This window comes from Cebus imitator, unplaced genomic scaffold (assembly GCF_001604975.1).
Source record: "Cebus imitator isolate Cc_AM_T3 unplaced genomic scaffold, Cebus_imitator-1.0 Scaffold64, whole genome shotgun sequence".
Lineage (NCBI taxonomy): Eukaryota > Metazoa > Chordata > Mammalia > Primates > Cebidae > Cebus > Cebus imitator.
In genome coordinates this window covers 5,966,133-5,984,138 of record NW_016107379.1, presented here as the reverse complement: position 1 = coordinate 5,984,138, position 18,006 = coordinate 5,966,133, and the positions used below count along the sequence as shown (strand labels likewise).

The window sequence follows — 18,006 nt, the reverse complement described above, 5'->3', positions numbered from 1 at the left end:
TGCCCTGTCACTTCCTCACCCACAGTGTCTGGGAGCACAGCTCGTGGTTCTGCACATCCCTAAGTTCTGCAGTGGTTACACGGCCATAAGAACCACATTTGCTGAATCATAATTGGTACTTGAAACGGTCCCTTGGCAATCCGTATGCATGGTCAAGTGCCCAAAGCATTGCCTAATATAGCCATCTACCTGTCCCAAAGCCCTTCACATGTGCCCTATCCCACAGCAGAGGCTGAGGAAATGCTCACTGTGATCATTTCCCTTATGAAGGAGGGGACCATGCTGACCTCAGATTCAGTAAACCACACGTACCCACAAGCAGGCATTTAATTTAGCATGGCCACATGTGAAGCCAGAAGGGCAACTAATGACATTCCTGGAGCCAGTCAGGTCTTCAAGCCCCTACCCTATGCCAGGACCTTTGCTCAGCCACTTGGGAATGAGATGAGAAGGAAAGCCCATAGCCAGCCCCAGCCAGTGGCCTCTCTCTGGTGGGCAGAATGGGTCACAGGGACCCTGAGTGCACAAACGAATGATCTCACCGTTTCCTGTGGCCTAGCTGCAAGTGAGCTCTGCTCTCATGGGCCTGCCCAGAGAAATTAAGTCTTTTTGGTGGCGGCCTGCCTTGAAGCAAGTACCACTCTAGCAAGGGCCGCTGTAAAGACCAGGCTGGAGGATTAAGCGCCTCAAACTTCTGCGATTGATTACACACTCATTCAGAGAGGCCATTTCAAAAATCCAGCTAAGAGTATCATAAGGAAGGACTGAGAAGGTGGCACAGCCGGGGGCAGGTAGGGGACAGAGGCCACAGCAGTCACTCAGCCGGTGGCAGCTTCTTGGGAAATAAATCACCTTCTGGCTCCTTGGGAAAGACGTTCATCAATGTCAATTCATCAGTTATCTGAGCATCTCAGATGCCATTGCAGATCAATCTTGCCATCGGCAAATCACTTAGATAATTACAGCTACCATTTTTTTCTTTGGTTGCTTATCCTGTGCCAGGCACTGGGCTAGGGGCTTTATATGCATTGGCTCATTTGGTCTTGACAAGATAGTGCCTAGGATATAGGTGGTGCTATTATTAGTATTATTAACAGAAACTGGAATCTGCAGGAGCCTGGGAAGCACCACCCCTCTATGGCCTCTAGGAAGGGAAGCAAGGGCCAATCCTGAGGCTTAGGACTTGTGGACCCCTGCCCAGGGGTGAGAGGTGGCCATTGCACCTCAGGGACAGGCAGTCCCAAGGGCATGGCTCATTAGAAAAGAATCCACTCCAGCAAGAGGTGCCGGTGGGGAGGAGAAGCCCAGTTATCTGAGCTGGACATCATTCAGCAAGGACAAGGAATTTGTCATCCCACCTCCTGCTAAAAAAGCCTGGGGATTTTTTGAGGCCCCAAAGCAACCAGGTGCTGGAGAGGCTCCTGCTCTGCCACTGAGCCCTCAAAAGCAGGGGCTGTGTGGGGCCTGGGCTGGAGTGCCAGAGAGGGACAGGCAGGATCAGCCTCGGCTTCTTTCCACCCCAGAGGGACAATGCAAGACTGTCCCCTACCCAGGAGGCAGGCCCCACTGTGGAAACTGCACTGACCTGGTGTTTGAGGACAGAGCCAAGCCTGCAACCGTGGGCAGCCCCTGCCTGGCAAGTGACCGTGGGCAAATCACCTCCACTTTCTCAGCTTCAAGCAAGGCTCATGTGGTTACCTTACAGGGTTATACTGAAAATCAGAAATAATATTTTAAAGCTAATTTTTAAAAAATACTTTTATCTGCATCAAGGGCTTGCTAGAGATTCTCTGGCTACATCTTCACCATGTTCCAAGAGATATTATTACCCCAGCTTTACAAATGAGGAAACTGAGTCTCGGGGTGATAAAGTGACAAGACAGGTTTTACCCACCCTGCAACACCCCCCCCGACGAATGTCATCACTGCTCCTAGCACACAGTAGGTGTCAGAAGCAGCTGCTGTTGTCATTATTATTAGTTATCCCCCCAAAAAATACTTCTGGCTGAGATACAGCTTTAGTCATAAATTCTTAAATAATTATAAAAGTTGAGCTAGGCCCATGCTCTCACGTGCGGGTGGCAGACATTGAATCATCTGGGCCACAGGTCCCCCTTTTCTGCACCATGGCAGACACAGCACTAAGCAACTCTTAGCATTAGCTAACTATCCCTTCTTGCAGAGTCCGGCTGTAACCACACAGGTACAAACACGTGTACAGGCGCACTGATGAAAGGGCATTGGCATGGAAGTGATTGATGGCTTGCTGCCCTTGGGAGTGGAAAAAGCACTGGATTTTGGGTCAGAGAAACATGGACGAAACCTTCCCAAGGTAAAATAGGAAGTCCTTTGCCAGTTCAAGGCAGTGTGACTTTGTACTCAGCCGTCCCTGCTGGCATCAGTACAGAGGTGAGGCATGTGGCCTTTGAATCGCAGCTTCTCTGCCAACTAAAAATAGGTTTTGGGGCAAGTTGCTTAATCTCTTTGAGTCTCGGGTTCTTGATCAGTCAAATGGGCGTGATGAAACTCAGGAGATCCTTTTGGGGATACCAAGAGGACAGAGCAAGATGATTCAGAGGACACACCTGGATGAGGCTGGGCCCGCAGCAGATGGGCAAGAAATAGTTGCTTTGGTGCCATCGTTATTATGGAGACATCAGAAATATCACTGTAGGGGGATGTGTGCCTGAACACACACCCCGCACACACAGGAAAACCCGAAGTAAAGATCATTCGCTCCTCCCTCATTTTCAGGAAGCAGTAAGTTCAAGCTGCTACAGGGAAAGCCCTGCCCTGTGTTCCTCCCTCATTCTGCCTGAGAACCGCTTCACAAAGAGGTGGCCCATCTAAGTTCTGTAGGAGCCTCTGGGGTTCACCGGAGAAGTTGTGAGGAGAGGGAAGGTACGGAAATGGGACTTCTGTGAGTAAGTGCTGGACCTACTTGCATTTGAATCCCACCTCGTCTTCCTATTAACTGTGTGACCTTGGGCAAGTTACTTAAATTCTCTGGGCTTCAGCTGCCCACTCTAAAATGGGGATCATACCAGAGCCCCCTTGCAGGGGTACTGGGAGGATCAAATCACTCACTGTGGGCACAGCACTCAGTAAGCACCATGGGTGGGACAGACGGCAGATTCCTCAAACGCTGGCAATTGCTGTCATCATTACTGCACGTTAGAAATAACTAGAAGACTGCTCTGCCCTAATGACTTATTTCTGTCATTACTATTCCTTCAGCAACACAGGAAAGGTAAAGAATAAAAATTTAAAAATATATTATTAGCGTTTTCTGTTATCACCACTACCCTCACACTGCTGTATCTTCTGCAGTTTTCACCATGCTTTTACTAAAACGTATCCCAAATGGCCAGAAGAACCCTCCGGGTTCCAAATCTAAAAGCAGACTGTGCAGAAACATCAGGTAGGTGTCACCAATGTGCTGACGGCAGAGAACCCGGCAGAAGTGGGGAGAGCTGGCCGCCCGGCTGCCAAGGGGCATCGGCCTGAGTTTCCATCACGCAAATTCAGAGTTATAGGGCTAACAAGGGAGGCTCTGGAGCCAGATCCCCATCCTGGCTCCAGCAGATCCCCATCCTGGCTCCAGCTCCCTGCTGTGTGACCTTGAGCAAGCGATGCCCTCTCTGAGCCTCAGTTTACACATCTTTCAATGAAGGATGGTATGGTACCTACTGCGGAGACTGTTTAGGGATTCACTACAGTGGAACCTAAAAAGCGCTTAGCGGGGTGCCCAGCCTAGAATAATCACTCTGTGGATGCTGGCTGCCACCATTTCTCTCACCAGCGCTCTGCCAGCACAGCACCTGGGGCACCAGGAGTCTTTGCTGCCTTCTGCCTCCCCCTCCCATCCTCCCCAGTCAATGCCATTTCTATGCAGAGCGTGCTACAGACACAAATCTAGGTGCTGGGTCACGCATCTTGCTCTGTCCATGGGCTGTCAGTACCTGGTGCCCACCCAAGTGCCTGCAGTGCTCCAACAACAAGAAAGACTCATTGGGGCCTGAGGCACCCAGGGAGGGACAAGGCCACCCCCTCTGCTGCCGGAAACAGCTCTCTCCAAACCCCGCTGCTCAAGGAAAACCTAACACAAGCATGCTCTGGAGACATTCTGCAGTTTCTCCTTCCTGCATTTTTTTTTTTTCTCTCTGACGGCAGAAGAGGCAACATTATAGATTTTAAATCACAGTAGGAAATAATGATAATGCTAAGCCTGCAAAAATACACATTTGCCACATTTCTGTGCTTCTACTTTTAAGGAGGCCCATCTCAGTACTCTGAAATGGCAACAGCTTAATCAAAATCTTGTAAATTAGAGATGTCAGGTTTTGAAGAAGAAGGGAAGCAACTATCTACGAAGCTCATGGTTGAAATTAAAATGAACAAACAAACAAGAAGGGTCCCAAGTCACTGTGTATAGTAGGTCAGACCAAAAGAGATCTGGAAGGACGTGCCACATGCTGTCACATCCTGGTAAATTGTTTCTCTTTTCTACAACTGGCAAGTATTATTTCTGCATTGGAAAACATAGTAAAGATTTTAAAAATATGTATTACACTCTGCCAAGGGTGACTACCAGAATCCTCCACTGTAAACTTACTGTTTTCCCTTTATAATTATGAAGTACATTGATAGAGATATTTTGAAACCACACAGAAAATCTTTTTTCTGCTTAAGCTCATACCCACTTTTTTTTTTTTTTTTGAAATGGAGTCTGTTCTGTCGCCCAGGCTGGAGTGCAGTGATGTGATCTTGGCCTGCAGCAACCTCTGCTTCCCAAGTTCAAGCGATCCTCCTGCCTCAGCCTCCCGAGTAGCTAGGATTACAGATGCTTGCCACCAGTCCTAATTTTTGTATTTTTAGTAGATACGAGGTTTCACCATGTTTTCCAGGCTGGTCTTGAACTCCTGATCTCAAGTGATCCACTCACCTCAGCCTCCCAAAGTATTGGGATTACAGGTGTGAGCCCCCACGCCTAGCTAACTCATGCCTACTTTTTAGCATCTATTCATGGTTCTTGCCATGGAAATAATTACCAAACATAATGTTCTAAGGGTGATTTTCTATTCCCATGTTTCTTCTACGTTTATTAACGGGAAAGGAAAATTGCCATTTTTCCTTCAGGAAGAATCATCCCTTCTCCCTCATTTATCTATTTATTCAGTTATTTATGTAATGACATTAGTATGGGCTCATGGATGCTTATTTTATTCTCCTCTGGCTACAGAGAGTGCGTTTAGGTTGGCTTCTGTGCACATTTGATATGCTCATGCATTTCCTTGTTTGTTTACTTTACAGCACGTCTTTACTTTCTGTCACAAGAAATCCCAGATTCACGCTGTTCATTTTCCCTGCCCTAGACCTGGAATCTACCATTCCTACAAAGAGCCCTGGTTCCTCTTATTTGAAGAACAGTATTTAGAAACCAAGATCCAGCTGCTAGGTGTACCTATTTTTATTGGGGTGACCCAGGCTACAGTCCCTTCTCAATGGATAGAGTGAGGAACAATAAATATGTATAATAATTCATACAGGTGCACATATCCACATCTATTTCTGTATCTATTCATCTCTGTGTATATACATACACAATTTTGCTTTTTTTTTTTTTTTTTTGAGACAGTGTTCTGCTCTTGTTGACCAGGCTGGAGTGCAGTGGCACGATCTCGGCTCACGGCAACCTCTGCATCCTGGGTTCACGCGATTCTCCTGCCTCAGCCTCCCGTAGCTGGGATTACAGGCATGTGCCACCATGCCCAGCTAATTTTTTGTATTTTTAGTAGAGACGGGGTTTATCCATGTTGGTCAAGCTGGTCTCGAACTCCCGACCTCAGGTAATCTGCCCACCTCAGCCTCTCAAAGTGCTGGGATTACAGACATGAGCCACCACACCCGGCCCCTAATCCATATACTTTTGGGGCAGGGGGATTTCAACTGAAGTACAGTGTTGGTATATGGCTCTTCTTGGTTTCTGTCTTATAATACCATTTGAACCAATGCTTCCGAGCTACTTAGGTCAGTTCCTTCCTTCTCTATCCCCTTGCAGTGTGGTTATGGAAATCATTCGTAACAGTTGTGTTGTCTTCATTCATCTCAGTCTGCATTCTATCTTCCTCTCCCTGTCCACGCGGTGCCCTCTCCCATGCCCATCCTGGCTGAGTTCTACAAATGTGTATACAGTAAAGTCACTCTGTGATGTACAGTTCTATGAATTTGACAAATGCAGAGTCATGCATCCACCACTGCAATTCTAACACAAAAGTTTCCTGGATATTTTGCCCATTTGGTTTTTGAGAGTTTTTCACACATTCTTGATACAGTCTCTGACTTATAGTGGGTCCACTTTATGATTTTTCAACTTCATGCATTCAGTAGAAATCATACTTCAAGCACCTATACAACCATTCTGTTTTTCACTTTCAATATAGTATTCAATAAATTATATGGGATATTCAATACTTCATTAAGAAATAGGCTTTGTGTTAGATGATTTTGCCCAACTGTAGACTAATGTAAGTGCTCTGCTCATTTAAGGCAGACTAGGCTAAGCTGTGATGTTTGGTAATTAGGTGTACTAAATGGATTTTTGATTTACAATATTTTCAACTTACTATAGGTTTATTGAGATATAAAACCATCATAAGTTGAGGACCATCTTTTCAAGTTCTATGTTAGAAATGTGATTGGAAAATATTTTATTTTCCTTTTCTTCTTTTGCTTTTCTTTTTTTTTTTTTTTTTTTTTTTTTGAGATAGGGTCTTGCTCTGTTGCCGAGGCTGGAATGCAGTGGCACGATCAAAGCTTACTGGAGCCTTGACCTCCTGGGCTCAAGTGATCCTCTCACCTCAGCCTCTCTACTAGCTGAAACGACAGGCATGCACCACCAGAAGTGGGTAATTTTTTTTTGTATCTATTGGTAGAGAAAGAGTTTTGTCATGTTGCCCAGGCTGGTTTTGAACTCCTGGGCTCAAGCAATCTGCCCACCTTGGTCTCCCAAAGTGCTGGGATTATAGGCATGAGCCACTACGCCTGGCTAGAAAATATTTTCATTCTGTAACTTATCTCTTCATTCTCTTAAAAGTACCTTTTCAGGCATGGTGGTGCGTGTCTATAGTCTACTTGGGAGGCTGAGGTGGAAGGATCACCTGAGCTTTGGAAGTCGAGGCTGTAGTGAGCCTAGATCTAACCACTGCACTCAGGCCTGGGCAATGGGAGTGAGGGGGAAAAAAAAAAGAATATCTTTTGCAGAGCAAGAATTTTTCATTTTAATAAAGTCTGTTGTGTCAATCTTTTATTGGTCATACTTTGCCTAACCCAAGGTCACACAAATTTTGTATTATAAATTCCTCTGAAAGTATTATAGTTTTACATTTTACATTTTAGTCTATGATTTATTTTGAGTTGATTTCCATATAAGGTGTGAGGCTGAGGTTCACTTGTTTGCATATAGACAGCCAATTGTTCCAGCACCATCTGCTGAAAGGACTACTCTTTCTCCAGTGAATTGCCTTTGCACTTTTGCCAAAAATCACTTGGGTATATTTGTGTGGGTTTATTTCTGGACCCTATTCTGTTCCACGGATCTATGTACCCCGCCTTTCACTGACACTACACTATCTTGTTTACCTTCGTTTTACAGTCAGTCTGGAAGTCAGGTACAGAGTCCTCCAACTTGCTCTTATTTCAGAATTGTTTTGGCCCCTCTGGTTTCTTTGTATTTCCATAAAAAAATTAGAACCAGCTTATAAATATTTAAAAACAAAACAAAACAAAAAAACCAGCTTCCTGGGGTTGGAATTGGAATTATGTTGAATCTAGATCAAATTAGAAGATTCAACATATTTAGTCTTCCAATCAATGAACACAGGTCTCTCCATTTATTTAGGTTTTTGTTTTTTTGTTCTGTAATTGTCAGCATGCAGAAACGACACATATTTTGTTGGCTATGTATACCTAAGTATTTTAGTACTATTATAAATGGTATTGTTACTAACTTGGATTCCAGCTGTTCATGGCTAGAAACACAGTTGATTTTTGTACTTTGACTTTTGTGTCTTTTGCGAGTCTTTGAGATTTTCTTTTTCTTTTTTTCTTGTTTTTGTTTTTTGTTTTTTTTGAGATGGGAGTCTTGCTCTGTCACCCAGGCTGGAGTGCAATGGCACGATCTCAGCTCACTGCAACCTCCACCTCCCAGGTTCAAGTGATTCTCCTGCCACAGCCTCTTGAGTAGCTGGGATTACAGGCGTGTGCCACCATGGCCAGCTAATTTTGCATTTTTAGTAGAGACGGGGCTTCTCCATGTTGGTCAGGCTGGTTTCAAACTCCCAAACTCAGGTGATCCGCCCACCTCAGCCTCCCAAAGTGCTGGAATTACAGGCATGAGCCGCCATGCCTGGCCGAATCTTTGAAATTTTCTATGCAGACGGTCAGAGTTTTATTTGTTCTTTTTGGATCTGTATGCCTTTTATTTCTTTTTCTTGACTTATTACACTGAATACAATGTCTAGTATGATACTGAGTAGAACAATTGAGAGAAATATTATGCCTTCTTTCAATCTTAAAGGAAAGCATTAATTTTTCACCATGAAATATGTTAGCTGTGAGTTTTCTGTGGATACTCTTCCTCAGATTTGATTCTTAGTTTGTTTAGAGTCTTTATCATGAATAGATGTTGAATTTTTTTAAGTACGTTCTCTGATCACATGGCTTTTTTCTTTTAATTTGTTAATTACATTGATTTTTCAAATCAGCATTGCATTCCTTGTATAAAACCCACTTGGTTGGTGTGAATTATCCCTCACAGAGATTGCTGGATTTGATTTGCTAATGTTTTGTGGAGAATATTTCCATCTGTGTCTGTGAAGGATAGTGGTTGGGTTTTCTTTTCTTATAATGTATCTAGTCTTAGTATTGTATAATACCAGCTTCCTAAAACGAGTTGGGAAGTATTCTCTCATGTCTTATTTTCAGTACGAGAAAATACAGTATTTCTTCTTTAACTGCTTGACAGAAGTCATTCATAAAACTGTCTGGGTTTGATTTTTTTTTTAAATTTAACTATAAACTTCATTTCTTTTTGACATGTAGTATACAGGATATCTATAGGTTACCTATTTTTCTTTCTTGAGTGTTAGTAGTTTGGGTCTTTCAAGAAATTGGTCCATTCATCCAAGTTGTGGAATTTAAAGGCAGAGAGTTGCTTGTAAGATACCCTTATTTTCTGAGGTTTTTTTAAACTGTCAGGAATTATATAAATATTAAGACATTATTTTTGTCATCTTCATTAGGATTGTCGTAAGATCAGCCATAATCACAGAATGAAATACATTTAAAAGATCCTTATTAAACAAATATTATATAGTAACTGATGTGGTCTGGATGTTTGTCCCCAATGTTGGAGGTGGGGCCCGCTGGGATGTGTTTGGGTCACAGGGGTTTGGTGCTCTCCCAGAGGTAATGAGTAAGTTCTCGCTCTACTAGTTCATGTGAGAACTGGTTGTTTAAAAGAGCCCGGGACCTCTCTTGCTCGCTTTCTCACCTTGTGACACATCTGCTCCCATTTCACCATCTGCCATGAGTAGAAGCATCCTGAGGTCTCACCAGAAGCAGATGCCAGCACCTTGCTTTTTGTACAGTCTGCAGAACTGTGAGTCATGATAAACCTCTTTTCTTTATAAATTACACAGCCTCAGGTATTCCTTTATAGCAATGCAAAACAAACACAGTAACCACACCCCTTCCTCCAGGAAGACACAGGAAGCAGGCATGGAGAGTCTGTTGGGCTTGCTCTCACCTCCCAACAGAAGCATCAGGACAGAATCAGCAGACAAACGCAAACTGCCTGATGGCAAGGGGGCTCTATGCTGGGGGCCCAGAGCTCTGGGCCCTTCTCTCAGACAGTCCTTTTCTCCCCTCTGGCCCTCAGCATTCCCATGTGTAAAATGGAGGGTTGGCAGCTGAGATCTGTGAGTGTAGACTGATTCCTGCCATCTGCCCTCCATCAGGGAAGAGCTGAAGATGGCACCTAACGTCCAGAGAGCACCTGTGACGAGCAAACCTCACTGTGGGCCAGGCTGCTACTCAGTTTCCTTTACCCCAAAGGCAAGCGTCTCTGAGAGACAGGGTCTGATTGCTCAATTCACAACCCAGGTGAGTGGAAAAACCAGTCACACTTCTCAAACAAAAATGCCTGCTCTGTGCTGTGTTCAGGCCAGGATGCAAAGGAGACAGTGCTCAAGATAGAAGGTTTGTAGTCAAAGGCACCTGGCTCAGAGCCTGCCTTCTCCACAGTCACTTTAAGACAAAAACAATTTCCTGAATACCTAATATGTGCCAGGTGCTGTCTTGGGAAGGGATATGATGTATAAAGAACACTCATTCTTTACCCCATGTAGCCATGATCTAGAAGAAGAGACATTCATTAAACAAGCACTCAATTCAATTTATAGATGGGCTAAGAATTTCAGCCAGGTGTGGTGGCTCACACCTGTAATCCCAGCAATTTGGGAGGCTGACGTGGGTTGATCACTTGAGGTCAGGAGTTTGAGACCAGCCTGGCCAACATGGTGAAACCCTGTGTCTACTAACACACACATACACACACACACACGCGCGCATGCGCGTGCGCAAAATTAGCCGGGCATATTAGGGCAGCTGGCACCTGTAATCGCAGCTACTCAGGAAGCTGAGGCAGGAGAATTGCTTGAACCTGGGAGGCAAAGGTTGCAGTGAGCTGAGATCACGCCACTGCACTCCAGCCTGGGCAACAGAACAAGATTCCATCTGAAAAAAAAAAAAAAGAGTTCCTACCTCCTAGAGCTGGGTAGAGAGAGATGACACCTATCGATCACCTGCTGCTTGGTGTGTACTTAGCATGGGATGCTGTCCAGAGAGGGCAGGTGCGGAGAACAGACCCTGGCAGAAGCCAGTCTGTGGAGGGGACAGTCCCAGCTCGGTTGGCTTCACCTATGAAGCCAATATGGTCAGGCCCCTGGCAAAGCCCAGCATCCGTGATAGACCTGCAGAGCTGCAGGTCATCCCCACCGTCACTGAAACACTGTTCCTTCAGCAGACACTTGATGGGCCTGCCCTGTGGCCACAGGCAACATCGTGGTGACCCCAAGAATGAGACATTCATGGGAACAGAGATTCTGTTCCAAGGAGCCTCAGCCAGGATGGCATCTGCCTCCCTTAGCAGAGATGAAATGTGCTCCCACCCCTGGGTAACCTCAGGTGTGAAGGACGTGGGCCAGGCAAGATCCAGGAACCACACTGGGCTTGGGGAGCTTGGTGATTTCTAAGAAGACTCAATGTCCTTTATTTCCTCTCTCTGCAGTCTTTTGATATTTGATCAAGTCAGGGTACTTGGAAGGTGGCAGAGCACAGTGTATGACCTTTGGAGGGCCTTAAAAGGCCAGATTCTAGATCCCTGTGTAATTCCAGGGAATACTGCACCTCTCTGAGCCTCAGTTGTTCACGTATTAAATAATGTTATTAATGTCCCCCACACGGCTACCAGGACAAAATAAAAGTGTATCTAATGTGTGAGTACAGTGCCTGATTCATAATGACTGGTTAATAAATGGCAACTGCTATCACTATGGTTAATTTTAAATGCCAGTCAATCTCAGTCGTCCTTAAAGGAACAAAGAAGGTTCTGTGGTCCATTCTCTGGCGGGGTTTAAAGCTGGGGGCAGGTGCAAAGGAATAAGAGAGATCCAAAGATAAACTCTGAAAGGGGTGTTAGCCCCCACTGGGGGGGGATGGAAAGGTGTCAAGTTCCATGGGGCCTCCCCAGGGCAAATGCTGGGAACCTGCCTGACCCCCCTAAGTGCTTCTCCACTTAGGGCAGTGCCGTCCTGACCCTCCCCTGGACTCAAACCAGGCCCTCAGGAGCTAAGTGGGCTGAGCAGCTGGAAGCCAAGCAAAAGGCACATTTTCTCTCCAGGGAAGCTCTGCATGGCAGCAAGGAGCCCTATTTACAAATAAAGCCTTTTCTTGGCTCCACTGCCCACATAGCCAAGCCCCTTTATTCCATTTCAATATGCCTAATTCCACCGAAAGTGCATTGGCAATACAAAGAATTAATCAGTCCTGGATGCCCAAGTGAGTGTAGGCAGGTGTTAGCATATCCAAAGGGCCTTGGAGGGGAAAGTACAATAATGGAAGGAATATAAAATGCTTTACTGCAGAGGGCACTGAAGATAGAAAGGACTTTACTGAAGGTGGGCATTTTATGAGCAAATAAAGCCTTTGATTGCCTGCAACTGAGAGGCAAACTAAAGTGAGTGGAAAACTTCTATGGAATATTCTTTCTCTGCCTTGGTTCCGAATGGAAATCACTTTATTGCTGTTTTTAAGGCCATAAAAGGAATACTTGCCCCATTCAGATGCGGCCTAAGGACATAAAGAGCAAAGTGAAAATCATCCCTAATCTTACCACCTGAGATAACCACTGTTGACACTGTGGTGTGCGTCCAGCACAGATGCTTCTCTATGCATAGTCTTGCATTCGTGCAGAATACAGATGAAATCCTGTTAGGTATGTGCTTCTGCCGTCCGCATTTCTCACTTAACAACACCCCACGAACATCCTGCCACATTAATCACTGCAGACCTTGACCATCGTCTTTCACAGCTGTACCGTCCTGGGTGAATTACAGCTCCTGTGTGACCTGGTTGTTTCCACAGCAGCATCGCCAGGCATCTTCTCCCCACCTGGCTCTCTGCATTCAGCCACACGGGCCTTCCTCTGCATGCTGGGACATTTCTTTCCACTTCAGGGACTTGCCATTTGCTGTTCTTGCTGCCTGGAATTCTCATTTCCTCTTTCACATAACTAGTTTTGTTCTCTTTTAAATTTCAACCGAAATGCTTCCTCCTCCAGGAAGCCTTCCCAGATATCCAAGACCAGGGCTGGTCTCCCCTGTTATACACTCAATTGGTTCCATGTGCTTTGCCATCTTGGTATTTGTCACAGTTGTAACTAAATACACAGTTGTATAATTTTTGTTTTTCTTACTAGAATATAAGCTAAGGAGGTTAGAAACTGTGTCCGTCTTGCTCAGCTCAGAAGCTGCAAAGTACAGTGATAGCTTACAGGAATCATTAGTATATGTACTCACAGACTAAATGGAAAGAGGCAAAGCAAGAGACAGCCACAGGCACTTGCCTACATGGACTGTCCACATCCTTCCACAGAAAAGAGGGCTATCAGCTGGTTACTGATGTTGACATCTCTTCGTGAATATGAAAACTACAGAATGGAGTACATTCCTGGCGTCTGGGCGCCCTCTTTGTGCTGGCTGCCAGGAAGCTCAGGGCCAAGTCTGTGTTCTGCCTGTAGCTGCAGCCTTACACGGCAACTGTTCTGGAATATCGCTCATTCAGGCTTCATCTCTTTCCCTGTCCCCCATTTTCCTTCTCCCCAATTTCCTCTACTCACTTAAAATTTTTACTCTGTGTAAAGAGAACTCTGCAACTTTTCAGGCCAGGAAAATGTGCAGATCTAGGAGAAGAGCTCAGAGATCATCTAGCCCAAGTGTCAAGCAGGGAGACCGTGGCCGGGGGAGGGGAAGGGCAGGCCCACCTTCGCATAGCTTGTCGTGGATGTCCCAGGGCTCCTGTCCTTCTCTGCACAAGGCAACCCCAGGCTCTGTCAAGCCTGGGTTTAAATAACAGCTCAGACAACAGAAAGAATTTGATCTTGGGCAACTCAGCTTAAGTCTATAAGTCTTGGTTTTTTCAGCTGTAAACCGAGGGCTAGGAGGTCCTATATTATAGTGGTTAAGAACGTGGACTTGGAGTTTGCTGGCGTGTGTTAAAATCTCAGCTCTAGCACTTAGCTGGGTGGTCTTGGACAAGTCACTTAACATTGTTCCTGAATCTCTTATCTATAAATTGGCAAGAAGAACATTATTTCTTTAAACATATCATTGCAAAAATTATATAATAATGAATGAGAATAGCACAGTTCCTGACAGAGAAATTGCTCAATAAAAAAGTAACGTGATAATAAAAGACACCACTCATCGGTAATCAGAGAGGAGGAGAGATGCTTAGTGCTCTCAGGCCAAGACCTAACATGCTGTGTCTCTGGAATGCTCCCGCTCTCCCTTTCTCTTAACGTGGATTTAATCAGGGGTATTCACCACCAACAAGGTATGTAAGCTGTTCATGCATTTATGTCACTAAGGACACTATGGCACCACACAACGTTCTCTCAAGGAAGGACGAGAGGAAAACTGTTCTGAGGCCTCAGAAGGAGTAATAACTGGACATGTCAAACCCAGCTGGTCTGTTTTCCTCTTACAGACATCACTGACCTGCTTCACTCTTTGTGCTGGCTGCCAGGAAGCTCGGAGCCAAGTCTGTGCCCTGCCTGTACCAGGGTCTGAAGCCCCACACAGCAGGTGCTCTGGGAAATCACTCATCCGGGCTTCATCTCTTTTTCTCTGCCACCATTTTCCTCCTCCCCAATCTCCTCCACTTATTCAAAATCTTTCCTCTGTGTTTAGAAACTGCCTCTAACTTTTAAGTTTTTTGGGGGGAAATAAATGACTTTTAAACTTCATACAGACTAAATGCAATGTAGTATGCTGGAATAGGCTGGATCCTAGAACAGAAAAAATACATGAGCGGAGAAACTGTGAATAAAGCCTATAGTGTGTTTAACGATATTGTACTGATGTTAGTTTCTCGGTCTTGACAAATATACCACAGTTATACATGATGTCAACATTAGAGGAAGCTGGGTGAAGGATAAACAGAAACTCTCTGCAACTTTTCACTAAGTCTAAAATTATTCCGACATAAATTTATTAAACAAAAATTGCACACAGAATATTATAAGATTATTTCCTCCTGGAGTCCCAACAAGGCTTCACTCCTACCTGCCAAAAGCAAAGCAAGTACCTAGATCCAACACGTTTCAGAATCAACTAGACCCAACCGACACTGTGGAACACCTCCTACCCATCTGGCTGGCCTGGTTATGGGCACAGTTCTAGAATCAGACTCCTCATTCCTGGATGGGAATCCTGGCTTTCCCTCTCATTAGCTGTGCAACTCTCTGAGTCTCACCTACTGAGCCTGTAAAATGGTGCTCACCAAAGGGTGAATGCTCGAGGGGATGGATACCCCATTCTCCACGATGCGATTATTACACACTGCATGCCCATATTCAAACATCTCATGTATCCCCCAAATGTATACACCTACTATGTACCCACAAAAATTAAAACTAATAAAAATGGTGCTCACAACAGAACCTACTTTCACGAGAGTATCATGAGGTTAAACAAGTTAATGACGTAAAGCACCCGGAAGAGCACCTGGGAGAAAAGACACATGATCAGTGTAAATTACCACGTCGATAATGACGATGATGATGATGTTTGTCTGAGTCCATTTGGACTGCTATAACGAAGTACCACAGACTGGGTGGCTTACAAGCAACAGGAATTCACATCTCACAGTTTTAGAGGTTGGAAGTCCAAGATCAAGACACCAGCAGGTTCATTGGCTGGTGAGGACCCATCTGCTGGTTCATAGACTGTGCCTTCTTGCTGTGTTCTCACATGGTGGAAGGGGTGAGGCAGCCCCTGCAGCATTTTTTATAAGGGCACTAATCCCATTCAGGGGGCTCCACCCTCATGACCTAATCACCTCCCAAAGGCCCCACCTCCTAATACTATCACCTTGTGGGTAAGGATTTCAATGCATGAATTTTGGAGGAACACAATCAATGGTGATGTTTACTATAGTAAATAATTCCCCCATGTGATCTTTGCAATAATCCTGAGAAAGGAATGTTATCTGTTATTATTATATAGGGAAGGGAAGCAAGGTGAAGCAAGTTAATGATGTAAAGCACTTGGAAGAGTAACTGGGAAAGGGGAGACACGACAGATGTTAGTGATCACGTCAGTGATGATGATGATGATGTCTGCCTTTGTCCCTTTGGGCTGCTATATCAAAGTGCCAGAGACTAGGTGGCTTATAAACAACAGAAATGTATGTCTCACAGTTTTGGAAGTCAAAAATCAAGATGCCAGCAGGTTCAGTGTCTGGAGAGGACTTACTCAGTATTACTATACAGGAAAGGGAACACCAGACAGGTGGAGGGACTCTCCAAGGTCACACAGCTGTGACAGCAAAAGCAACAAAACTGGGACTTGAACCCAGTCTCCCCTATGGCAAACCCAGAGCTCTTCCCACGATGCCTGTTTCCTAAGAAAACATGACGGACGCATCGTCTCTGTACTCCAGCCTGTCTGCCATGATGTGGTTTGGTGGCCACATGTGACCTTTTCTTCTTGTCTGCATGAAGCATGAAATCTCGTGGTATCGGGGCATGACAGGAAGGCCCTTTGTTACAAAGACAGCCTCATCATGTGCTGTGTTCCCCTGACTTTGCACACAGACTAGGCATCCATGCAGTGAGTCACCAACACTCAGACGCGTGGTCCTCTGGCCAGCCGCTCCCATCTTTCCCCTTTACCCATCCCTCTCTCTCACACTCCCCATGGCCTGGCTCAAATGCCACCTGTGCCATGGTCACCACTACCCATCGCTGCTGCTGTGGCATCCCCAGCATCAGAATTTAGCCCAAACACACTGTGCTCTTTAATTTGGTGACTGGTGTCCTGGGTCCGGCATCCTCCTTTCGCCTCTCTGAGCGAGTTCCCGGGCTCCCCAGCAGGGTGCTAAGTGAGGGCTTTGAAATTCAGACTGCCTAACTTCAAATTCTGCTGTGCAACCCACCAGTTGTGTGGCCTTGGACAAGTCAGTTTAACCGCTCTATGCCTCAGTTTCCTCAACTGGAAAATGTGAGTAGTAATACCCTACCCCTCAGGGCAGCTTGAGGAGTCAATGAGATGATATGTGCAAAGTGGATCACAAATGCTGGGCACAGAGTTAGGCTTCTTAAAATGCGAGCTAACAGCCGGGTGTGGTGGCGCATGCCTGTAGTCCCCGCTACTCGGGAGGCTGAGGCTGGAGGATCGCTTGAGCCCAGGAGTTCTGGGCTGCAGTGCACTATGTCGATTGGGTATCCGCACCAAGTTCAGCATCAATATAGTGACCTCCCAGAAGCAGGGGACCACCAGGTTGCCTAAGGAGGGGTGAACTGGCCCAGGTTGGAAACAGAGCAGGTCAAAACTCCTGTGCTGATCAGTAGTGGGATCGTGGCTGACCTCTAGCCTGGGCAACATAGCGAGATCCCATCTCTCAAAAAAATAATAATAATAAATAATAAAAATAAATAAAACGGGAGCCGATAATATCATTTCAACAACTGCTAGTGCTGCCCAGGGAACCCCAACCCTGCACATCAGTTTCTCTCCTCTTCCATGTCAACACATCCTAATAAACCCTGAAGCCAGGGCCATCACGGGCCGTCACAGGCCATCAGCACTGTTTGCAAAACAGTAGCACGACAAGTTCAGGCTGGCCTGCTGCCCACGCCACGTAGGCGGCCACCCCGCTGCTGCTGTGAGCTGTGAATTTAAATGTACAGCAGCCAGGGAGGGCTCCCCAGCTGGGACCAGTCCTCAAGGTGGGGTGCTGATTGCTTTGCTGGAAGTCTGATTAAAATCAGCAGCAAAGAGCTCCACACACAGAGCCTGCCCTCCCTCACACCCTCCCCTCACCTTGAGCCCGCTGCCTTCTGCTTCAGAGCCTGGGTCCACGCCAGTGATGTAAATGCCAAGGCCGTACTCAGCTCCCCCACGGATCGTGAGGCCCAGTGACCGGCCGTCCCCCAGCACCAGGTTCACCTGTAAGAGGGAGAGGAGAACATCAGAGGGACTGGGGCAGCCATACCTTCAGGAGACAGCAGGCTGCAGAGCCTCCTCTTGTACCTTGAAGAGCACAGCTTATCCGGCTGGCAAGGAGGCCCAAGCCAAGTCCTGGAAGATACCCTAGAACATTCCACTTCCTGCCCCAGCTCCGCTCTGACTTGATGGGTGACCTTGAGGAAGCCCCTCACCC

General features: G+C 45.9%; 1 protein-coding gene across 5 annotated transcripts in view; it reads right to left on the bottom strand.

Moving 5' to 3' along the window:
* The window catches only part of WHRN (whirlin), a 105,383-nt gene that overhangs the window by 48,209 nt on the left and 39,168 nt on the right, over positions 1-18,006 (bottom strand). For all 5 annotated transcript variants that reach the window (XM_017530272.2, XM_037739175.1, XM_017530273.2 and 2 more), the window contains exon 3: positions 17,667-17,792. In XM_017530272.2, coding sequence (XP_017385761.1) covers positions 17,667-17,792 — 126 coding nt within the window. The remainder of the gene's footprint in view (positions 1-17,666; positions 17,793-18,006) is intronic.